Source organism: Sminthopsis crassicaudata, chromosome 4 (genome assembly GCF_048593235.1).
Source record: "Sminthopsis crassicaudata isolate SCR6 chromosome 4, ASM4859323v1, whole genome shotgun sequence".
Taxonomy (NCBI): Eukaryota; Metazoa; Chordata; class Mammalia; order Dasyuromorphia; family Dasyuridae; genus Sminthopsis; species Sminthopsis crassicaudata.
Window position 1 is genome coordinate 112,709,248 of NC_133620.1, and position 26,952 is coordinate 112,736,199.

General features: G+C 34.6%; 1 protein-coding gene across 1 annotated transcript in view; it reads right to left on the reverse strand.

Annotated features, from left to right (window-relative positions):
- USH2A (usherin) overlaps positions 1 to 26,952 on the reverse strand; it is a 1,025,480-nt gene that overhangs the window by 937,392 nt on the left and 61,136 nt on the right. Inside the window, exon 3 of the mRNA XM_074264677.1 lies at positions 6,997 to 7,129. Within this exon, the coding sequence (XP_074120778.1) occupies positions 6,997 to 7,129 (133 nt within the window). The remainder of the gene's footprint in view (positions 1 to 6,996; positions 7,130 to 26,952) is intronic.

The window sequence follows — 26,952 nt, forward strand, 5'->3', positions numbered from 1 at the left end:
TCTACTCAAACTCCTGTGGCTTCTTATTTCTTCAAGATCAAATATAAAAGGGGCAGCTAGGTGGCACAGTGAATAGAGCAACTACCCTAAAGTTAGGAGGACCTGAATTCAAATCTAATCTCAGACACGTAACACTTCCTAGCAAAAAAAAAAAAAAAAAAAAAAAAAAAGATTAAATACTAAATCCTCTGTTTGGCATTCAAAACCCACTTCCTGGATATCTTCAACATAAAGAAGATCCAACTCACTTCCAGATGATCAATGATGGACAGAAATAACTACACCCAGAGAAGGAACACTGAATGTAAATTGTGAATGTAAATTGTTAGCACTACTGTCTATCTACCCAGGTTACTTATACCATCGGAATCTAATACTTAATGTGCAACAAGAAAATGGTATTTACACACATATATTGTATCTAGGTTATATTGTAACACATATAAAATGTATGGGATTGCCTATCATCCGAGGAAGTGGAGGGAGGGGGGGGATAATTTGGAAAAATGAATACAAGGAATAATATTAAAAAAAAATTACTCATGCATATATACTGTGGAAAAAAAATTCTAAATAAATTTAAAAAAAAAACCACTTCCCATCTTTCCATTTTTTTTTTTTCACACCTTACTCCCTATCATGGAATCTTTGATCTAGTACCACTGGAATAGATAGATAGGACTCTCCAACTCTTGACTCTGGGCATTTTTTCTCATGTCTGAAATACTCTCCCTCTGCATCTCTGCTCCTGGTTTCCCTGGCTTCCTTAAGTCCCAATTGAAATTCCATCTTCTACAGGAAGCCTTTCTCATCTCCTCTTAATTCTAGTGTCTTTTCTTTCCTTTCCTATTTATCCAATATATATCCTGTTTATACATATTTGTTTGTTATCTTTCCCTTTAGATTATAAGCTCTGAGAAAGGAGCAACTGTCTTCTGTTTTTCTTCATATCCCCAGTACTTAGTTAGCATTGTGCTTACATACAGTAAGTGCATAATAAATGATTATCAACTAACTGTAGGATAAAATGAAAACTCCTTTATTTAATTCAGTACGTAAAGCACTTCATAGTCTCTTTCTACTCTATGATCTCATTCAGTGTCTTTCTACATGCACTCTACATTCTAGCCCAACTGGATTATTAGTTGTTTAATGAATCCACAATTCCACTTATCCCCTGCCTCTGACCTTCAAACAAGGAATCCCTTATGCCTAGATTATGTGCCTCCTCACATCTGCTTCTTAAAGATCTTTCTTTCATTCTCATTTAAGCTTCTACTTCCCATGGGGAGCTTTTCTGGCCCCCCTAATTAGTGCTCTCTCCTTCCTCAAATTATATTATCTTCATTCCATTATGTAAATATTACAGTAGGGCAGCCAAGTGGTGCAGTATATAGAGTGCCCAGCTTGGAGTCAGGAAGACTTATCCATGCTCACTTCTACATCTCAAAATCCTTAATTTTCTTCAAGGTCCAGATCAACCACTACTTTCTTCACATACACATACATCACCCCAACTTAACAGTATTTTATTTTTTAAACTACAGGTAAAGATTGTTTATAATATTCATTTTTGCAAGAGTTTTGAGTTCTAAAAATTATCCCTCTCCCTTCAAGCATTACTTTTTAAATGAAGAATTTCCTAAAATAAGTTTCCCTTTCCCAGATTCCTCTCCCAATTATCTTATATAATATCTGTCTGTATATTCATATGTATGCATATAGATGAATATATATAAATGTAGTAGAGCAAGGGAAGGAGCCTAGGCTGGACTCTAGAAAATACCTAGAAGATTAGTATAGTTTCTGTCTATCAGGACAATGTAACAGACTTCAGAGGATGGAGTTGAAGGCCCATAACAAGTGATAGAATTCATAGGGGAATTAAGATTTCCACAAAGTCTGAGAGTTATCCTTACCTCAGACTAGATATCTGAATAAAGGACTGAAAAAATTAAAAGGAACAGAGGACTGCTATGTCAATTAAGTCAACCTATAACTAGATTTTATTTAGATTAGGGTAAAAAGCTGATTTATGAACATTTCTATAAATATGTTTTCTTTTGCTTTTGCTTTCTAGTAAAACTTTCTTCTGAAAAATCCAATCTACTCTGTGCTGATGAAAGAGGGGATAGATGGCCCATTCACAATTTGTAGCCAAATGGAGGATGGTAGATGCCATCTTATTCAGGAATTCAGAAAATAGCAGTGAGGTTGAGCAAATAGAGAACAGGGAACTCAGAAGAAGAAAGTACTTACAGATATTAATTCTTTATTTCCTAGTTGTTTCCTCTTATGTTTTCTAATAAAAAATCTGACACTGTGAGTAGGAGTAACTTTTTTGATTCATTGGTAATCAATGACCCTCTGGATCAGATACTATGTAAAATGTAGCCTTCACCTGAAAGAACTTCCCATCTCTGAAGCAAAACTGAAGAGCATCAACAGACATGTGAATATCTGATCATTAGATTTCTTCAGCACCTATTTCAGATGTCTAACTCTGAAAGTGATTGTCTCATATTGTGAGAAAAGCTCCATACTGTGAGTTGCCCCAAGTTTCACTGTAATTTCATCACCAGATTCCCCCTGGTACATATGCATGGTTGGATACAAGGAAATAGGTCTAGATCTAGAAAGCAGAGTGGATGGGAAGAATTGATTTTTTAAAAATAGAATATAAAAATAAATAAGAAATAGCTAATAGTGAGTTGGACTAGGAGCCAGGAAGACCCAAGACAGTCAGTGTGGCATGGTAGTTTAAATTCCACTTCACAATTGATGTCTGTGTGACCCTGGGTAAGGAATCCCCCCCCCCCCCAACCTCAGCTTCCTCACCTTTAAAATGGAAATAACAATAGCACTCACCTTGCAGGGTAGTTGTGAATGCCAAATAAGATTAAATACATTAAACATCTGGCAGCAATGGGGCATAATTAATAGAGAGCTGCCCTTGAAGGTAAGAAGAGTAGGTTTAAGTTTCATCTAGGACACACATTCCCTGTTACACTTTGGATAAAATCATTACTCCTTAGAGCTCTCTAGAAAACCGCAAAATCATGTGTTACAGAGAAGTTACTGGGAGAGACTGAGTGGGAAAAACTGTCCTGCTTTGAGGGAGGAAGATTCCTTACTGGGGTAATTCCCTCTATCAATAAAATCACATTTCTAGTTTTGATGGCTAAGTATATAAATAAGTTTCAGCTGTTCTTACAGTAATAATTTGCAGTTTGACTGACAGTTTTTCTACAAAATATAACAAAGATTAATATAATTAAATGGAACTCTCCTAATATTGCATAAGTTGCAGTGAGATGTAAATTTTGTTAACTTGTTTTTTCTTTGTCATAGGAGGCTATTAAAACTATAGCAGCTACAACAACAAAATTTTCATTCTTGCTCATTTCAAGAATAGCATCTAAAGAACAAGAAGAAGATGAAGAAGAAGAAAGAGGAGGAGAAGGAAGGAAGGAAGGAAGGAAGGAAGGAAGGAAGGAAGGAAGGAAGGAAGGAAGGAAGGAAGGAAGGAAGGAAGGAAGGAAGGAAGGAAGGAAGGAAGGAAGGAAGGAAGGAAGGAAGGAAGGAAAGAAGGAAGGAAGGAAGGAAGGAAGGAGAAAAAAAGAAAAAGAATAGCATCTTCCAGATGCTAAGAACCATCTGAGAACTCACATGTGGAAATCCAGCCCCTGTCATGCCCAGTACCACAAACTGGGGACTGAAGTGAGGTGTTTGCCTAATGCCACAGCACAGTGCCTTCCCAGATAGAAAGGGAGGACACATTCTGATCAGAAGGGTGGGAGGAACTGGCCATAGGCCATCATCTGAGCTACCTCTGTGTGAGACAGTGTAAGCATCGAGGCAAAGACAGCCGGTCCTGAATTGCATGAGAGCTCCCTTAATTCAGCTCACAGTGATCTCTCTTGCACAATTACCTTTCCTGAATGAAACCATCTTGGATATGGACAAAAGTATGGAGAGCAGTGACTTAATTTTTTGATTAAAAAAAAAAAAAAGAATGATTTATAATAAGTCCATAGGAACATTCTGTACCTATCTCTTTTCTGATTAGAGAGGTGGCATGGAGCCTGGCTCATTAAGCAGAAGTAATGAGCCAGTCCCTGTGCCACCTCTAATTAGAGAAAAGATACAGTAGGTACAACTGTACCTATAAATTGATGCAATAAAGATTAAAAGTATTTTAAAAGATCTTTTTTCTATTATAGTCATTAGTGACAAATTTAAAATTAAAAAAAAAATTAAATCAAAATCAACTTTCCAAAGAAGTATTTTGCAATAAGGAATCAAGATTAAATTTTGCTTTATTCAGTTAAAAAAAAACCCCAACATCATATTAAAGTCTATGCTTCCCATATTGAAAAGCTAGTTCAACATTTAGTGTATTGAAAGGATTAGGATTTAGTCATCCCAAGCTGCATAGAATAGACAAATCTTATTATCCAACCATCAGAAGTTTAGGGGGGGGAGCACTTAGGTGCACTATAACCCTTTAAAGTACTAGTGGAAACTAAATTTAGAAGACTCACATTACTTAATTTGTTATTGTGGTATTAGGGTCTCTCCCTTATAGAGTTGGGGTGGGGAAAGGAAGGGAAATCATGATCACATCAACTCTGCCATTGTTCCTGGAAGAGGTGTGTCAATCTAATCTCCAATGGCCCAACTCACCATCCCTGAAGCCTTCCAGCCTTAGCCACCCACCCCCCCCCCAGTTATGTGTATTGTTTCCCCATATTAGCTTCTTGAGAACAGGAGCTTTACTTGCTTTTGAATTTATTGGTATGCTCAGTACCTAGTACTTAATATATGTGCTTAAAGTGCTTTTTTTCTCTATCCATTCAGAATATGCTGACATAATGATCCATAAGCAATAAGTTTTTCTGCAATGATTGAGAAACATAGATGCTAAAAACAAAACAAAACAAAACAAAACAAAACAAAACAAAACAAAACAAACAAACAAAAAAAAAACAGCTTTCTGTTCTAAGGGAACTTCGAGTGAGTGAGCCTTCAAAAGTTAAGGAAAGATATTCACTGTGAATTATCAGTTATCAGGAACAAGCTAGAAAGAGAAACTTGTAAGAAGTCAGTCTGTCTACAGGCACTTTTTAAACTATTACTATGTGCCAGGCACGGTGCTAAATTCTAAGCTGCCCCCCCCCCAAAAAAAAAAAGACAAGAACATCAAAATGGCATGTGTTTTGTAAAAGAAGAAAAATGCTACTAAGCACATAGAGGAAAGAGAGAGGTCTCTCAGGGGCTACCAAGAAAAAGGGGACCCACAGGCCAGTCTAAGGCATTAAATAGAAAAATTAATTTCATAATAAAGCAGTATAATATGATGGAAAATTACTGAGCTTGGATCAAAGACACCCCCCCAAAAAAAATAACCTCATAACTACAGTACTTTAACCTTTCCAAAAAATCTCTTCTTTGATCTTTACAATTATACTGTGAACTAGGTACTAAAAATTAAGAAACTGAGGTTCAGAGAACTTAAATGATTTGTCCATGATCACAAAGCTCATTAGTAGGAGAGGAGGGATGTGAGTTTCATTTCTGACATCTGATATTCTTGATTCCAAATTTAATACTCTACACATAGTGTGATCATGTTTCAGTTCCTTTGTCTATTAACTTAAAGACAACACTCACATTACTTAACTCACTCTTATGAAGAAGACAGCAATTTGCAAATCTTTCAGTCAAGGGCTCTTAGCTTCACATCTATAATATTTGTAAAAGAATATTACAATCCTTCTAGCCCTATACCAATGTTAGCTATCAGCTTTATTTTTGTTAGCCTATATGTGATCAAATTACTGTTTATATTCACAGATAATAAATATAATTATAATAATTGTGATCCAAGTGTAGAAGTGGGGGTGAGCAATCACTTAAAACCTATTCCTATAAAAAGAATTGGTTTAAAGTTGTGGTATCAAACTCAAATAGGATAGAAAATAGATCCCTGCTGACCACATACTAACTTAGAAAACTACTAATTAACATCCTGTATTTGTATTTATTTGTATTTGTTTTATTAAACATTTTCCAATTACATTTTGATCTGGTTCATGAAGTATTGGGAATTTTGTTGAGCCCAAATGTGATAATTCTGGTCTAGTTCCCCACAAAAGGGAAGAGAGGAAGGGAGATTTCTTTACATCAGAACTCTCAACTTCTAAAAGAAGGCTGAAATGGATGAGTCACTTGGGTCAAATAACCTGAAATTTAAAGATAATTCTTTTGAATCCTGAGGGAGAATCTAAGCAGAATTGTTCTGGAGGCCTTTCAAACTGACTATGGAGAGTAGGTTATTCAGTTTGCAATGTGAACACTTAAAAACTAAGAAATCAGCAAAAACAACATATCAGAGCTTGTCATTATTTTGTTGATTGCCTAAATTTAGAAAAGTGATAGAGAAATGTTAATAAGGCAGATAAAAATTATGAGTATGCTCTGTACATTTCCCATCCAACCCCCTTTCAAACTACTTGTTGACCATATGCCAGCAGCTCACTGGCTTAAGCTTTCCCAAACCTATGTAAGAAAGGCACACACAATCATACTAAAAACTAACATAAGCAATTCATTTTTGAGTAATGTTCATGTCATACCAATGGGAAAAGTTGATACTTTTTAATAATGATCTAACATCAAGTTGGCAAAATACTATCCAATCTTTCCTTAATATGCAAAAATTATTTAGTAATCAGCTTTCAATTTGCTTCACCATAAAGCTAATGTGCCTTGTTCATATCAGCTAACTCATGAGAAACCTCATTTTAATAAAGCTCTAAAGGTAGAGATAGAAAAAAGATAATTATTTACATTGCAGAAGAGTTCTTTTCACAGCAGGGTGTGGTTGAATATCCAGATTCACAGAGTTTTTACAACAACGATTTAACTGACTTTTTTTTCCCAAGAAAATACAGGTTGAATGAAACATATTAACCCTCAAGTTATGAAACTTACCATTTGAACTTTGTCCAATTCTCACAGCTCCAGAGGCAAGATCTGAAAGGGGACCACTAAGAGTTCTTACATCAAAAGCCGTGTGGTCATCTTCCAAACCATTGATGAAGAAACTGATTTTTCTGTGATGTATCTATAAAAAATTCATTGCCATTAGCCATTTTTAATTTCTTAAAACAATTAAAGTTTAGAGACTAACTATTTAGTCAATCACATTGCTAGTTCAATAGCAATCTGAACTGTTAATGTCTAATTTAGGTGAATAGTTATGTTTTTTTAGTAAGGTCTTACAAAATGGCATTTATTTTTTGCACATACCTCGTCACTTTTAGAAATTTAGAGAGTAAGTGGAAAAATTCAGGGAAAGCAAAGTGGATTGGCCCATAGAATGCATAAAATGTAATTGAAAAAGCACTGAATTAAGACTTCAAAAGAGCCAATTTATAGTTCCATATCCAACCTTTACCAAACATATATCATAAAAATATAGTGTTTAGCCCTGAAAAAAACTTTAAGCTGGTATAGTCCTAACTGTACATATTATTATTTTTTTTATTCCTTGAAAGGAAAATAAGACAATTAGTAAATTGGAAATCATTTATTAAGCACCTACTAAGTGCTCAGTACAGGGGATACCAAGACAAAGAAAAGAAATAAGCAGTACTTGATATTCAAGTGTTTACATTCCATATGCCTCCCTGAACCTCCATTTTTTTCATCTATAAGACAGAGGTGACAATTTGCAAATCTTTCACTCAAAAGCTCTTAACCCAGAATTTGTAAAAGTGCAAATCATAAAACTCTATATAAACATTGCTAATTATTTTGTTAAATGTGCTTTAAAGATTATTCTTTATACTCTTAGATAATAAAAAGTTATCATAATTGTGTTAAAGAATAAAGACGTCTAATCCAAAAAGTATCTATTTAGTACCTACTATGTGTCAGACACTAGAGATACAATTAATAAAAAAGAAAGCCTATGCAGTGAAATAGGCAGAACAGCATTGGGGGAAGGGCGGATAATAGAAAGAAGTATCATTCCATGGAGTTGAAAAATCAGGCAATGTAGCAGATGCATAATGGAATAAGCCATCATTTAAAATCTATTCCTATAGAAAGGCTAAATCTAGATCAGTGGTGTCAAACAAATAGAAGTGGATCCCTGAGGTTTCATAATGACTTGGAAAACCACAAATTAATATTACGTGTTGTATTTACTTTATGCTACTAAGTATAATAGGGAAGCCTACTATACAGTTACAGCATATGACTACTATATATATATATATATATATATATATATATATATATATATATATATATATATATATATATATATATATATATATATATATGTATACATATATATATATGTATACATATATATATACATATATGTATATATATGTATATATATATATATATATTTATACACATACACACAATTAATACAAAGTATTTGGGGGGAATGAAACATTCAACAAATATGTAAAATATTGGAAATGATACATTGATGGAGAAAGAGAATGATTATTTCTGACATGATGAGTCTGATATTTTTGAAGTATATGATGCAATAGTGATAAAATCCTGGAGCTCAGGAGAGATACTAGGATATATCAATATGAGAGTCATCTTCATGGAGATGAGAATAACTATAAATAGGAAATGGTGTGGTCACCAAGTGAGAGAATGTAAAGAGAGAGCGCCCAGAACAGATAAGGACCATCATAATAAAGAAGAATCAGCAAAAATCACACAAGTAATAAGTAACAAAGAAGAAATTCCCCTGCAGGTTTTTGGATTCAGAATCCAGTGTTTGTTTGTTTTTTTTTTTTTTTCCTATTCAATCACACTTAAAAACTGTTTCTTTATCCAGCAATACTACTACTACATCTGTATCTCAAAAATATCATTTTAAAAAAATGGAAAAGGACCTACATGTACAAAAATGTTTGGAGCAGCTATCTTTGTGATGACAAAGAATTAGAAATCAAAGAGATGCCCATCAATTGAGAATAGCTGAACAAATTGTGATATTTGAATGTAATGGAATACTTTTATACTATAAGAAATGATGACCAAGTAGACTTTGGAAAAACCTGGAAAGGCTTACATGAACTGATGCTGAGTGAAATAAGCAGAACCAGGACAATATTGTACACAATAACAACAACATTGTGATCAACTTAGATCAATGTATTTCTGAGAAGAACAAAGCTTATCAAAGATAATTTCAAAAAACTCATGTTGGAAAATGTTATCCATATCCAGAAAAAGAACCAAGGAGTCTAAATGAAAATCAAAGCATACTATTTTCAAGTGTTTTTGTTGTTTTTCTTTCTCATGTTTTTCCCTTTTGTACTGATTCCTCTTTCATAACATGATTAATGTGGAAATATATTTAATGTGACTGCACATAATGTAGATTTTTTTTTAATAACTTACATCAGATTGATTGCCATGGGGAGAGAGGAAGGAGAAAAAAAGGACATAAAAATCTTACAAAAATATTTGTTGAAAACTAATAAATATTTTTAAAATATTTTGTTTCCATTTCCTCAGCTATAGAATGCAAATCAGATTAGCTTCCAGACTATTTTACAAGGTTGTTGCAAGAAACAAAAGATTGTACAATTGGAAAGTTGTGAGAACTATTCATAAGTTACATATAAAGTGGCAGCATTATCAGGAGAAGTAAAATTGGAGACAGCTAGGTGGCGAAGTGGATAGAGCGCCTTGAATTCCGGAGGACCTGAGTTCTAATCTGGTCTCAGAGACTTAACACTTCCTAGCTGTGTGACCCTGGGCAAGTCACTTAACCCCAGCCTCAAGGGGGAAAAAAAAAGAAGTAAAATAAAATATCATTGGCATTTACAATTACATGAGCAATTTTACTTACAACAAATTAAATTATAATGTTCTTGAGGGCAGAACTATGCCTTAATTATTTTTCTGCCAGTATACATTTCATTTTTTAAAAATAAATGTTAAATGACTAAAGTGTTTTCATCACTGCCTGAATCCGTAAAATAAAAAGATCTCCAGATTCATCAGAGTTTGGAATTCCTTCTGCTCTTGAAAATCCCAACTCACCTATCATTTAGTAGATAAGTCATAGGAAGAAATCAGAGGCCATCTAGATCAACCCTTCATTAACAAATAGGGAAACTGAAGCCCAGGTTAAGAAATTTGACAAAGTCACACAAAGTAGTTTGAACTCAAGTCCTCTGATTCCAGAACCAGTACTCTTGGGAATATACTTAGGGAAGTACTTACCAAGGGTGAAAGTAGAATGTGACAACTCATATCAATGATCCCTGACTCCAAAGTATTTCTGATCAGGTATTCCTGATTCTAAAACATACATTTTCCCTCCTATTATAATATTTTATTTTATTAAATGGTGAAGTAGATAGAGTGCTGGGCAGAATCAGGAAGACCAGAGTTCAAACCTGTGCACAGATACTTGCTAGTATGACTGGGCACATCGCTTAACCCTGTTTACCTCAGTTTCCTCAACTACAAAATGGACTGGACAAGAAAATGTCAAATCAGCCCAATATTTTTGCCAAGAAAACCCCAAATGAGGTCAAGGAGAATCAGACAAATAAAAACTAGATATTATGCATTGATGCCTATCACTTAGTGAGTGACTATTAAACTCCATTGGCTAAATCATTAAATCAAAGTCTTTAGGTAAAATTTTTAAAAATCATTGGATTCCATGAAGTAATGTTGCCCAGAAAGTAAATTCAGATTGATTGAAAAGATTTGGTAACAATTTAGGAGCATGCATAAAATTATCAAGATAGTTTGTAATTACATGTGGTTGTTCTTGAGTGCGCTACCGATTACTAAGCTATAGATTCAAGAGATTGTGGCCAGAGACCTTAGAAGGCCTCAGAGGAGGCGAGCCGGGTAGAGCTCACACTGCAAAGGACAGTGGTCAAAGGTACTCTGGTGGGTCTAGGACAGACTAGTAATTGTAACTGCCAGGAGAGCACGTTACAAATGGCTCAATTCAAGAGAACCTTTGCATCCAATTGAGTCATCAGTGAACTAGTGAGCTTCAGTCAGTCTCCTTGCCCCTCCCCACCCACTGATCAGAAAAAGATCTTATGAACTTTGGAGACCTGGAGGATTTGAACTTTCTCCATTGACATTCTAACAATATTTCCCCATGTCCTCAAGACAGGAGAGGATGGCAGCACTGTCTACAACAGAATCCAAGGACAAGCTAGACATTGAGGAAAGAGCTTTAAGATGCTAAATAGACCCCAGGAAAAAAAAAAAAAAAGCTATAACATGCCTAGTGAATAGCAAATGTGTGATTAACACTAACACTAGATATCAGTTCATTCAAGTGATTCATAAAAAAAATATCTCTGAACAAGCAGTATAGCATAATAAATAGGGAAGCAGTAACACCTGGTTTTAAGTCTAGCCTTAAGAACTCAGTGGCTTTGTACCTCTTGGAAAGTATTTAACCTCTTATCTCCCCAAGAAAATTAGAAAGTATCAATCTACAGTGCTAGAGAAAATTCAGACCAAAATTAAAAAACAACTTTCTTGAAATGTCAACCTGTGTTCTGGTTTTTTTCCCACCAAGTTAGTAAGAGCTATCTTTCTGTCTTTCTGGACCTCTGATAATACCATAGAAATTTCCTTCAATGAGGATCTATAACTCATAGTAATAATAACAATGATCAGGATTTAGGTGGCAATTAGTGTTCACAAAGCACTTTATATATGTTAACATCAATCCTTACAAAAATTACAGGCTATTATTAACCCCATTTTACAGATGAGGAAACAGACATAGAAGTTAAGTGACTTGCCCAGTTAGTGTCTGGACATTATTCAAACTCAATGTTTTTGGACTCCAAATCCAGGTGCAAAATTTCTTAAAGAGTTGCCTGGAGCCCTGAGAAATTAAGTGATCAATTTATGCTACCACAGTTAATATGTCCCAGAGGCAAAATTTTAAAACAAGTCTTCTTCATTCCAAGTCTTGGAATCTATTTCCTATGTTATGCTATATTGGGATGTGCTTTCAATAGCAATATGTGTATGTATATACATGTGTATGTATGTATTTGACATTTCTAGTAGTCAAGAAAATGAAGGGGGACAGTGTAGGAAAAGGTAAATTAGAGTCTCTTTAGGCAGTGACTATTAAAAATACTTATTAAATATTAAAATATTAAAAATACTAAGTACAAAAGTGAATGAAAAAAATGAAATATAGTTCCCTAATAATGTACAACTTCTAATAACTAGTTAATTTAACAATCCTCCCACTAAAGTTCTTTGATCTAGTGTATAAAAAGCATCCAAATGATTGGCTAAATTTACAACCAAACTGATGGGTTGTTTTAAGATAATATAGACACGACTTTGGTCTGTGCAGCTCTTCTATGGGACTAAATCTTCTTGACTGAAATGTGAATGGAAATCACAGGTCCCTATGAACAAAGGGTCTGAAGGGGGCAAACAAAAGGCTTCCAAGATAATATAATGCCAGACAACTGCAAGGTTTGACCCAGAAGATTTGATTTTAGAAAATCATATGTGAATAACCTAGATACTACCCCAGTATTCCTAAAACTGTATCAAATTGATCAAGAAAAAAACTATTAATTATCTGTCTATAAGATTATGACTTGGATAATTATAAGGGTGTTTTCTCCTTTAGGGAAAAAAAAACCAAAAACAACAACAAAAAAAAAAAAACCACTTTTAGCCTTAGAATTATATTTACTGGCAACAATAGCTTTCCCCAGAGTTATCCAATATGACTTTTGTTTGCTCCAACTGAACCTTTTAATTTTTATCACTTTCTTTAAATATCAGTAACCCAAACTAGATTTTATTTAATTCTCAAAAAAAGCTTTTCACATACATGAAGTTGCATGAAGGGGGACAGTTATACTGCCTTTTTTGCATCCCATTTTTTACAGCCTGTTACTGTCATTTGGTGTTTGACTGTTATCATTATAAAAGATACAGGCTTTTCTACTTTGTTATTTGTAGCATTATCTCATGTTTTACAACATCTTTGTACAACATGCAGGCACATGAAATATAACTAGTGAAAAGTTCTCGGTGGTATTAATGCATAAAAAAGAATGTGGCTCCATCTCTACTGTCTTTGCCCAGCCAAAAGCTGATGAACAGCCAATTTTCCTTTATCACATTAGCACAGCCATGAGGGAAACACATTTGTTCTAGTCAGCTACACTAAAGATACTATTACCAATCTAACATATACATGTTTTATATCAGCAGTATTCTCCGAGTATGAGAGAGCCAACAATATATTAACACTACCATGACAGTTTATTTAAGAAAAGAAAATTGTCTCTGTAGAGGGACAGAAGTTAGAAATGTATGGCGGAAAGCTCAGTGTCACTGGTCTAATAAAGGTAATAATTCTTAGGCTTTCTTTATAGCAGGTAACACTCTTGTGACAGTTCTGTCATATCATTCAAATAAAAATGTTGTCTTTTACAAGTTTAAGTGCACCTTTATTTTGAGTCAGATAGAAAGCATGTTTTTGATTTTCTTCTTCCACTGTATTATATCCATAGTCAAGAGTTCAGGACCTTTTTTTTTTTTTTTTTTTTTTTTTTTTTTTATCAACTTATCACAAATTTGCTTACTAGAAGAATTCAGTGTCATGTGTACCAAGTTCTAGGAAGATAAGGTATGCTTGTATTTTTTTTTAACTTTAAAAAAAAAAAAAGATGACTAATAATGATCTTATAGCTTTTTCTTTCTCCCACTGCTGTTGCCCCATCTCAAATCTCTTTATATAAATAAAAAATGTTTTGGATTTTTGCAACATTTCATACTTTTAAGTATCTCTGGACCACTTTACAATTCTGATAGGGTACACTGGCTCAACAAATAATGAAGGCTAAGGTGGCAGTTCTGCTTCTGGCAATAGCTCATTCTGATGATCCCCTTGCCAGATATCAAAGGGGATAGGAATATGCAAGATAGAGTTTCTGATTTGTTAGAGAAAAAAACTCCCCACCTACCTCTTTTACTTCACTAGGTTAGGATAAGAGGCAAGAGTGAAAAAATGTGGATGTTGTATCGAAAATGCATAATTGGGTAGGACCAGTAACTCTAGCAAGGAAGTCTTTAAATACCCATTTAAAGAGTATGAAGATACTTTGGAAAGAAAAGGTAAGATGTCAGGTCATTCTCTCATCTTCATTCTGTTGGTATCTCATTTTCAATTTGCTACCATTTTGATTGGGTCACCTTTAGGTCTCTGTAATGGACTCTATTGATTCCTTCTAGTTCAGAAGCATGCAACATAGGAGAAATATGCTTCCTTACACCATATTCCCATAGTCTCTTCTGTGTAAGCAGAGGATAGAATGAGTCAATGGATGAAGAACAGAGTCACAGGAGAACAATGTAAACATTAGGAAAAAGACATTATCAAATCCATTTTGAAATAAATATTGCAAGGAGAGGCAGAATGGATAGAGCACTGGCCCTGGAGTCAGGAGCACTAGTTCAAATCTGGCCTCAGAAACGTGATACTTGCTACCTGTGTGACACTGGACAAATTACTTAACCTCATACTTTTTGCCTCACAAAAAAGATAAATGTTGTGATGCCCCTCTTGGCAATAAGCTGTGATCTAGCATCAATGCCAAAACTCTGTTCCTCATCACTTAAATGTGGTTATCTTTCATCACCATATTGGCAATACTGGGTTAAAGACTGAACCATAAAGAAAAAGCCATCACATAGCCATGATACATTCTTGGAAGGAAAGTAATATTCCTTTGAGGGCAGCTAAATGGTACAATGGTACACTGGGCTTGAAACCAGAAAGACTCAGCTTCCTGAGTTCAAATAAGATCTCAAACACTTAACTAACTGTTTGACTCTGGGCAAGTCACTTAATCTTGTTTACTTCTATCATCTGTAAAATGAATTGAGAAGGGAATAGTAAGCCATTATAGACTCTTTGCCAAAATAGAATCCAAATGGAATTACAAAGAATCAGATATAACTTTGAACCAAATATCATGCTAGGCATTGTGGGACATACCAAGGCTGAATATTTGCCCTTAAGGCATATATCAATCTAACTGATGAGGTATTTATTCAGACATTCAACAAATATCTATTAAGCATCTGTTGTTTACAAAGCATTCCACTACTCACTGAAAGAGATAAAAAGCAGGAAAGATAAGGCTCTATGTCCCAGAGTTTAAAGGACAGTGGAAGATGCAAAGACAGTCTAACTTGAAGTGTTTATATAATCATACATAATATATATCTGTATATATACATACATTTATGTATGTATACATAAAGAGGTCAAGAACAGTAATTCTCCTTGTCATTTCATCCACTTCACAAAGGATGAAATTTCATAAAGATAAAGCACACATTTATTGACAGCTCTGCTTTTTCAGGTAGCTAGCTGTCATAGTGAAGAGTCCTAGGCCTAGAATTTGGGTCCCAGAGTTCACATCTGACCTCAGATACTTACTAGATGTGTGGTCTTAGGCGAGTCATTTTGCCTTCTTGCTTTCTTAACTGTAAAATAGGGATAGACAATATCTACCAAGCAGAATTGTTATGAGGATCAAAGATATTTGTAAAGAGTTTATAGTATGCTTGACATATAGTCTCTATCACTTACTATCATTAGAAACCCATTTCACTTTTTAGGGTTTCAGTTTCCTCAAGCAATTGATCACTATAAATCCAGTGACTCTAGCCTCCTTAATTTTCCTTGCACAAGACATTTCATCTCCCATTCCATCCATATTAGTATTCTCCAAAACCAAAATTCTCTCCCTCCTTAGCTCTGCATCCTGCCTTCCCTGGCTTTCTTCAAGAATAAACTAAAATCCAATCTTCTGAATGAAGTCTTTCTATTTCTCATTAATGTTAATGTCTTGTCTCTGAGATTCTCATTTATTCTATGGATATTTTCCATGTACAGAGTTGTTTGCAGGTTGTCTCCCTCATTAGATTGTGAGGTCCTTGAGGACAGGAACTCTTTTTGTATCCTTAGCACTTAGCACAGCAAATGGCACATTTCTCAGTTGTGTCAGACTCTTTGTGTTTAGGGTTTTCATGACAGATATTAGAGTAGTATGTTATTTTCTTCCCCAGCTAATTTTTACAAATGAGAAGTGGAGGGGGACAGGATTAAGTGACTTGCCCATGGTCACACAGCAAGTAAGTGTCTGAAACCAGATTTGAACACAGAGAAATGAGTTTTCTTAATTCCAAAGCTGTCACTTTATCAGTACATCAGCTAACTGCCCAAGTGCCCACAGTAGGCATTTAATAAATTTTTGTTGATTTGATTTTGACTCATCTGTAAAATAAAAGAATTGGATTGATAGCTTATATAGAACCTTTTTAGTTTTAAATCTATGATCCTTCCTTCATAATTTCTTTATCTTTCCTCCATTTTCCTTACAATTGCTTTAGAATAATCCTTTTTAATCATTATCCAAATCCCCTCCAGTTTCTTCTTTTCCATTTAAAAAATAGGAATCCAGATAGAACACTCACTGATCTCAGACAGAGCATAAAGAAAGGATGAAAATGATGGATGTTGAATCCTCCCTTACAGTCTCAGGAAGTAAGCCAAGGGGCTGGTAAGAGATGTGAACTCACTACTGACCCAAAGTCAGAAGTGCTATCACTCAAACACTTGACATGTGCATGGATATATAGGAAATCATTTCTGCATACCATCCAGCACTCAAACTTCCTGCCAATATTCAGTAGATGTATTTAAGATTCTGAGCAGCTGCCTTAAGTAGAAACTAAGTCTTGCCATACAAACAAAGCTGAGTTAAAACTCCCATTTTCACTATGCATGAATTACCTCTGATAAAAGCTTGAACAAAAGAAGAAAATGGGATACTGAGTCTTTATATTCCATTAAATAATAAATGGCTTATATCTAAGTTTTATATACTTAAAAGAAATACATGATTTACCATAAGTACTTATCATCCAGCCATTCTATGTCTTATTAGATTTTTTTTCAGCTCCAATACCCAGTACTGAGAAAAACTTATTAAAATATTTCTGATAAACTAAACGAAGGGAAAAAAATTTCAGGCCAAAGGAAGACTATGCATCACTTTAACCTCTCTCACAGCAAAGTATCATGCTGTATGTTTTAAATTGTCTTATTTCTAAAAAAAAAAAAAAAAAAAAAAAAAAAAAAAAAAAAAAAAAAAAATCTGAAACTGAAAGAAAGGTCTTCACAATGACCCTTCCTTGAAGGGTTTGCTCTCTGCCCTAAGGCATGCAAGATAATAACGGTATGAGTAGTTACTGTTCATCCAGTGAGGGAGTGACATGCCCTTTTACTTTGGTTGAAAAAATGGTACTAGCAAATATTTATTCTTTTGAAGGTTGGAAGTCTGTCAGCCCAGGAAACTATAAGTATCACTTTATTTATCCATCAAATAAGGAACACACAGCTAACATCTTCCTTTTCCTAATCCCCACAAGACTTTGAATCTGAGTGAGATGTGCTGTTTTCCTGGACCAAGAAAAAGTGAATTACTTTTATAACCATTTTAGTATTTCATATCAAGAGGTTTCCTTCCAACTATCAGGTCAGAAATGAGTACTGATTTGAAAGTGGCCCTTTCAGGTTATCTCCATCCACTCTGTATATATCTAGTATGTACAGAATAATTTCTATGTTATTTCCCCCATTAGAATGTAAGTTCTTTTAAAGCAGGACCTTTTATTTTTTTTTCTTGCCTTTCTTTATATCACAAGGGTTTGGCACAGTGTCTGGCACAGAGCAGATGCTTAATAAATGCTTTTTGACTGATCGATAAAGCTAGTCTTTAAACATTTTATATTTTTCATATATCATTTATTTAGCCCCAATTTTCCCATCTTCTGTCAATCAATATTTATATATTCCAGGCACAGTGCTGAATACAAAGAAAGGCAAATGATAATCCCTGCTCTCAAGAAGCTCACAGTCTAATAGGGAAGACAATATGCAAACAATTATGTACAAACAAACTACATATGGAATAAATAAACATATTGGAAATAATCCACAGAGGGAAGGCATTAGAATTGAGGGACATCAGGAAAGCCTTCTCTAGAAGGTGGAATTTTAATTTGTACTAGAAGAAAGCAAGGTGGCAGAGAAGAAAAGGAAAATAATTCCAGGCATGGGAGATATCCAGTGAAAATACCCAGAGCTGGCAAATGGAATGTCTCCTATTAGGAAAAGCAAGGAAGTCATTGTTACTGGATTGCAGAATGTGGAAAAGAGTAAGAAGTTAAAAGACTAGAAAGATAGAAGGGAGCCAGATTATGAAGGATTTTAAAAACCAAATATAGTATTTTGTAGTTGATCCTAAAGGCAATATGGAACCACTGAAGTTTATTCAATAGTAGGAAGGTGATATGGTCACTTTAGGAAGATCTTTTTGATAGCATAGTGGAGGATAGACTGGAATAGGGAAAGACTTGTAACAAGATTACAGTGAACAAACTATTGCAATAGTTCAGACCTGAGATGATAGGGGCCTACACCAGGATAGTGGCAATATCAGAGATAAGATGTATTAGATGCACATGACAAAGATCAATAAATATTGGTGAGAGATTAGAGTTGAGGGTCTAGAGAGTGAGAAGGACAACTCTGGGTGACTAGGCTCTCCCTATGGGGAAAATCATGTGATTATAAAACACCACTTATACAATAGATAGGATGCTAGTAAAACAGTCACTAATCTTTTTGGTTTAGGCTAATTTCACCATGTGTTAGCCACTTGTCCAAAGGGCATAGTTCAGGGAAAAACAAAGGAGAACTGGAATGAGCATCAGAAGATGTCTTTGCTTTCCAGAAAAGAAAAATAATAGGTTTGAGGACAGTTTAATTGAAGAGCCAGTATTTATATAACCCTTTAAGGTTTGCAAAGCCCTTTATCAATATTGCCTCATTTGATTTTTTTTTTCATTTGATTTTAACAACCCTGGAAGATAGGTGATATTATTCCCATTTTACAGATGAGACAACAGAGATTAAATGACTTGGCCAGGGCCAGATAATAGTAAATATCAAGTCTTTCTCCCCCAACCAAAAATTAAACTTGAAATACAAAAATTAAAAGGAGAAATAAATAATATTGAAAGTAAAAAAACTATTGAATTAATAAATAAAACCAAGAGTTGGTTTTATGAAAAAGCCAATAAAATAGATAAACCTTTGGTAAATTTGATCAAAAAAAAGAAAGAGGAAAATCAAATTGATAGTCTTACAAATGAAAAGGGGGATCTTTCCACCAATGAAGAGGAAATTAGAGAAATAATAAGGAGTTACTTTGCCCAACTTTATGCCAATAAATTTGATAACTTAAGTGAAATGGATGACTTCCTCCAAAAATATAGGCTCCCTAGATTAACAGAGGAGGAGATAAATTGCTTAAATAGTCCCATTTCAGAAAAAGAAATAGAACAAGCTATTAATCAACTCCCCAGGAAAAAATCCCCAGGGCCAGATGGATTCACATGTGAATTCTACCAAACATTTAAAGAACAATTAGCCCCAATGTTATATAAATTATTTGAAAAAATAGGGGATGAAGGAGTCCTACCAAACTCCTTTTATGACACAGACATGGTACTGATACCTAAACCAGGTAGATCGAAAACTGAGAAAGAAAATTATAGACCAATCTCCTTAATGAATATTGATGCTAAAATCTTAAATAAGATATTAGCAAAAAGACTTCAGAAAATCATCTCCAGGATAATACACTATGATCAAGTAGGATTTATTCCAGGAATGCAGGGCTGGTTTAATATTAGGAAAACTATTAATATAATTGACCATATTAATAATCAAATTAATAAGAACCATATGATCATCTCAATAGATGCAGAAAAAGCATTTGACAAAATCCAACATCCATTCCTACTAAAAACTCTTGAGAGTATAGGAATAAATGGACTATTCCTTAGAATAATCAGGAGCATATATTTAAGACCTTCAGTAAGCATAATATGCAATAGAAATAAACTGCAACCTTTCCCAGTAAGATCAGGAGTGAAACAAGGTTGCCCACTATCACCATTACTATTCAATATAGTACTAGAAACGCTAGCCTCGGCAATAAGAGCCGAGAAAGAGATTCAAGGAATTAGAGTAGGAAATGAGGAAATTAAACTATCACTTTTTGCAGATGACATGATGGTATACTTAGAGAACCCCAAAGACTCTGCTAAAAAGCTACTAGAAATAATTCAAAATTTCAGCAAAGTGGCAGGATACAAAATAAATCCACATAAATCCTCGGCATTTTTATATATCACTAACAAAATGCAACAGCAAGAGATACAAAGAGAAATTCCATTCCAAACAAATGTTGAGAGTATAAAGTATTTGGGAATCCATCTACCAAAGAAAAGTCAGGAATTATATGAGAAAAACTACAAAACACTTGCCACAAAAATAAAATCAGATTTAAATAATTGGAAAGACATTCAGTGCTCTTGGATAGGCCGAGCGAATATAATAAAGATGACAATACTCCCCAAACTAATCTATTTATTTAGTGCTATACCAATCAGACTCCCAAGAAACTATTTCAATGACCTAGAAAAAATAACAACAAAATTCATATGGAAGAATAAAAGGTCGAGAATTGCAAGGGAACTAATGAAAAAAAAACTCAGAGGAAGGTGGTCTAAGTGTACCTGATCTAAAGCTATATTATATAGCAGCAGTCAGCAAAACCATTTGGTATTGGCTAAGAAATAGACCGGTAGATCAGTGGAACAGATTAGATACAAAGGACAAAAAATGGTACATATATAGCAACCTAATCTTTGACAAACCCAAAGATACCAACATTAGGGATAAAAATTCATTATTCGGAAAAAGCTGTTGGGAAAACTGGAAATTAGTATGGCAGAAATTAGATATGGACCCACACTTATCTTAGTATACCAAGATAAGATCAAAATGGGTCCATGATTTAGGCATAAAGAGGGAGATAATAAATAGATTAGAGGAACAGAGGATAATCTACCTCTCAGACTTGTGGAGGAGGAAGGAATTTATGACCAGAGGAGAACTAGAGATCATTATTGATCACAAAATAGAAGATTTTGATTACATCAAACTAAAAAGTTTCTGTACAAATAATACTAATGCAAACAAGATTAGAAGGGAAGTAACAAATTGGGAAAATATTTTTAAAAACAAAGGTTCTGACAAAGGTCTCATTTCCAAAATATATAGAGAACTGACCCTAATTTATAAGAAACCGAACCATTCTCCAATTGATAAATGGTCAAAGGATATGAACAGACAATTCTCAGAGGAAGAAATTGAAACTATATCCACTCACATGAAAGAGTGTTCCAAATCACTACTGATCAGAGAAATGCAAATTAAGACAACTCTGAGATACCACTACACACCTGTCAGATTGGCTAAGATGACAGGAACAAATAATGATGAATGTTGGAGGGGATGTGGGGAAACTGGGACACTAATACATTGCTGGTGGAGTTGCGAAAGAATCCAGCCATTCTGGAGAGCAATCTGGAATTATGCCCAAAAAGTTATCAAACTGTGCATACCCTTTGACCCAGCAGCGCTACTACTGGGATTATATCCCAAAGAAATACTAAAGAGCGGAAAGAGACATATATGTGCCAAAATGTTTGTGGCAGCTCTTTTTGTTGTAGCTAAAAACTGGAAGCTGAATGGATGTCCATCAGTTGGAGAATGGTTGGGTAAATTATGGTATATGAAGGTTATGGAATATTATTGCTCTGTAAGAAATGACCAGCAGGAGGAATACAGAGAGGCCTGGAGAGACTTAAATCAACTGATGCTGAGTGAAATGAGTAGAACCAGAAGATCACTGTACACTTCAACAACAATACTGTATGAGGATGTATTCTGATGGAAGTGGAAATCTTCAACATAAAGAAAAACCAACTCACTTCCAGTTGATCAATGATGGACAGAGGTAGCTACACCCAGAGAAGAAACACTGGGAAGTGAATGTAAATTGTTAGCACTTATATCTGTCTGCCCAGGTTGCATGTACCTTTGGAATCTAATGTTTATTGTGCAACAAGAAAATGATATTCACACACATGTATTGTACCTAGACTATATTGTAACACATGTAAAATGTATGGGATTGCCTGTCATCGGGGGGAGGGAATAGAGGGAGGGGGGAATAATTTGGAAAAATGAATACAAGGGATAATATTATAAAAAATATATATATAATAAAAAAAATATCAAGTCTTTCTGACAATGAGTTCAGGACTCCATTTATGCTGCCACTTAGCTATCTAATAGAGAGAATGATTTTTGATGATAACAATAGAGGAAATGGCATCAAAAAGGAGAACACTAATAGTACACATATAGACAACTAGGTTACATGATGGAACAAAGCACTTTCTGTTACAACAAATTATGCAATTAAGTCCATTGTCTTTTACATGCATCTTAACTATACAATTCATGTTGTCCATTATTTTCTTCCCAATCCTTTAACAATATTCGCTATATAACCTCTTGCATGAGCAATGACCATTTTTGAAAGTGCAACTACATTAGCTAATGTTATTTAAAGTCAGTAAATTACTATTCATTAGTTCAAAGGGAGGCCCTGATCTTCATAGCCAGTGAAGACTTAAACACACTCTGCTTGAATTGGACTAAGAATGGACTTCACAAGCTCTAAGTACAGGAGCAACTGATGTGTTGATAGTAGCCATATAAAAGCATATGGCAGTGGTAACTAAGTACTTGCATTGTGGCCAAAAAGCAGAGATCCTCAAAAATGGATTTTCCTAGCTTTGGAAATTGCCTCAAATAATTTCAAGTACAAGAGTGCTTAAATTTGAAAGTTTAAGCACAAGCCTGCTATACAGGGAAGACTTCTTCCACATTATGGAGACAGAAGAGAATTAACAACACTATCCCTGCAGCTGGCATACTGAAGCCAGAGCATGCAGCATGGAAGCCCAGAGATTTGACATTTGACAATGGTTCCCTATCAATGCTATGAGTCATGTTTGATCAACAGTTCCTAAAAGATCTTTCTCTTCAGGAAGAGTCAAATAGTCCCTGTGTTTGTGCTTTGACTCTGCCTGATACTTATTTTTTTTAATTTTTTTTTATTAATTTTTATAATTATAACATTTTCTTTGACAGTACATATTCATAGGTAATTTTTTTTTTACGACATTATCCGTTGTACTCCCTTCTGTTCCAAATTTTTCCCCTCCTTCCCTCTACCCCCTCCCCTAGATGGCAGGCATTCCCATACATATTAAATATTTTATAGTATATTCTAGGTACAATATATAAGTGCAGAACCAAATTTTGTTGTTGTTGTTGTTGTTGCAAAGGAAGAATTGTATTTGGAAGCTAAAAATAATCTGGGAAGAAAAACAAAACAAAACAAAACAAAACAGTGCTCACAGTTTATACTCATTTCCCAGTGTTCCTTTTCTGGATGTAGCTGATTCTGTCCATCATTGATCAATTGGAATTGGATTAGCTCTTCTCTATGTTGAAGATATCCACTTCCATCAGAATACATCCTCATACAGTATCATTGTTGAAGTGTATAATGATCTTCTGGCTCTGCTCATTTCACTTAGCATCAGTTGATGTAAGTCTCTCCAAGCCTCTCTATATTCCTCCTGTTGGTCATTTCTTACAGAACAATAATATTCCATAACATTCATATACCACAATTTACCCAACCATTCTCCAATTGATGGACATCCATTCATTTTCCAGTTTCTAGCCACTACAAAAAGGGCTGCCACAAACATTTTGGCACATATAGGTCCCTTTCCCTTCTTTAGTAGTTCCTTGGGATATAAGCCCAGGAGTAGCACTGCTGGGTCAAAGGGTATGCACATTTTGATAACTTTTGGGACATAATTACAGATTGCTCACCAGAATGGTTGGATTCTTTCACAACTCCACCAACAATGCATCATTGTCCCAGTTTTCCCACATCCCCTCCAACATTCATCATTATTTGTCCCTGTCATCTTAGCCAATCTGACAGGTGTATAATGATATCTCAGAGTTATTTTAATTTGCATTTCTCTAATCAATAGTGATTTGGAACACTCTTTCATATGAGTGGAAATAGTTTTAATTTCATCATCTGAAAATTGTCTGTTCATATCCTTTGACCATTTATCAATTGGAGAATGGCTTGATTTCTTATAAATTAAAGTCAATTCTCTGTATATTTTGGAGATGAGGCCTTTATCAGAACCTTTAACTGTAAAAATGTTTTCCCAATTTGTTACTTCCCTTCTAATCTTGTTTGCATTAGTTTTGTTTGTGCAGAAACTTTTTAATTTGGTGTAATCAAAATGTTCTGTTTTGTCATCAATAATGGTCTCTAGTTCTCCCTTGGACACAAACTCCTTCCTCCTCCACAAGTCTGAGAGGTAAACTATCCCATGTTCTTCCAATTTATTTATGATTTCGTTCTTTATGCCTAAATCTTGGACCCATTTTGATCTTATCTTAGTATGTGGTATTAAATGTGGGTCCATGCCTAGTTTCTGCCATACTAATTTCCAGTTTTCCCAGCAGTTTTTGTCAAATAATGAATTCTTATCCCAAAATTTGGGATCTTTGGGTTTGTCAAACACTAGATTGCTATTTTTATATTCACTATCTTGCCCTGTGAACCTAACCTATTCCACTAATCAATTAGTCTATTTCTTAGCCAATACCAAATGGTTTTGGTGACTGTTGCTTTATAATATAGTTCTAGATCAGGTACAGCTAGACCACCTTCACTTAATTTTTTTTTTCATTACTTCCCTTGAAATTCTCGACCTTTTGTTGTTCCATATGAATTCTGTTGTGACTTTTTCTAGGTCATTAAAATAGTTTCTTGGGAGTCTGATTGGTATAGCACTAAATAAATAGATTAGTTTAGGGAGTATTGTCATCTTGATTATATTCACTCAGCCTATCCAATCTGCCTGATACTTAAGGAAAGCTTCATGTTGAAAAATTCTTCTGGATAAATCCCCTGAGTGGGGAAGACAACAAGTCTAGGAGAAAAATTTACCCTTTTGGGGTTACATTCCCAGAATCAAACTTGATCATTTTAAGTGAAAACTTGAGCCTTAGAAGAATATAATCAAAGAGGTTTGTGGGCATCAGGGATAGAGTCTGACCAGAAGAACTTCTAGAGCACTCCAGTGTTGGAGGTTGAAAATTCCATATCAAGTTTGATCTTGTTCAGAGTACAGGAATAGGTGTTCATTAGAAGCTCTATCAACCATTATTGGGGAAGGGAGATTTACATCCAAAAGAAGGAGAAGTCACAGTCCCTAGTCTGTGTATCAAAAATGGAGGAAGTTCAGAAGCAAGTACCAGCAGTGGTGCTCAGGATTCAGACTCCAGGCATAGGACAAGGGAACTGAGACCTTGCAGCTTTTAGCTAATCTGAAGCCTACAGAAGAATATATATCCAGGGCTGGAATCCCAGACCAAAGTGAAGACTACCCTGTTATCACTGAACCTAGCTGTCTAATAATGGTTGAATCAGCAGTTTTCTGTGGAAAAGACCCAAATCCAGATGAGGAATTTACAGAACTAGGGAGGGAGGAAAATTACACTTAGAGAATTTTGGGGCATTTTATGAGGTGGCAGAGAGTTAGTAGCTAAGGAGTTGCCCAACAATTGGGAAATGACTAAATAGGTTATAATACAATAACTATATTTGTATACACAAATGTGTTAGAATACTATTGTGGAGCAAGAAATGATGAAGGAGATGGTTTCAAAGAAACCTAGGGTAACTTGCATGAACCGATGTAGATTAAAGTCAACAGAATCAGGACAAAAATTTATATAATGATTACAATATTATAAACACAAATGATTTTGAAAAAATTAGGGTTTTTCATCAGAAAAAGACTATCCATGATTTCAAAGGACTAATGATAAATCATGCTACTCACCTTTGATAGGACAACTCAATGCAGAATGAGATATATGTCTATACATTTATGTTTTTTCTTTTAGATATAATGTGCAAAAACAAATGTTTTATTTTGCTCTCATTCTCAATCAGCAGAGACAAAAAGGAGAGGGCAAATGTTTGTTATTGGGAAAAAAATTAATTAAAAAAAATTAAAAAAAAAAACCAAGAGGTACATCAAAAGTTAAATTAAAAAATTTAGATGCCAGTGTTTTCAGGTATCATATGCTTCATTCAAATGCTGGTGAGACTCTATCCCTGGTGCCCACAAACCTCTTTGATTATATTCTTATGATGCTCTTCTAAGGCTCAAGTGTTCACTTAAAATGATCAAGTTTGATTCTGGGAATGTAACCCCAAAAGGGTAAATTTTTCTCCTAAACTTGTTGTCTTCCCCACTCAGGGGATTTATCCAGGAGAATTTTCCAACATGAAGCTTTTCTTAATTGTCAGTAACACAGACCTTAGCTCCCACACAGATACTTAATGTACAATGTAGCAAGACTATTCCATCCACCCCTGAAAATGCATATGTGTGTATATATATATATATATATATATATATACATATATATATATATATATATATATATATATGGACTCAGGGGGAGTCAAAGCACGAACACAGAGACATGGCCTATTTGACTCGATCTTTTAGGAACTGTTGATCAAACATGACTCAATGATCTGTACATCTTGGCAACTCATAGCAATGATAGGGAACCATTGTCAAATGTCAAATCTCTGGGCTTCCATGCTGCATGCTCTGACATTTTTAAGTTAGTGATATTTTGAAGGTGTAAACAGGCTAGAAATTAGATCTGAAGCTATGAATACCTCCACAGGGAAAATTCATTTTAGAAAACTCTTTCCACCAAGGTTGATCAAAAACACCTTCTTC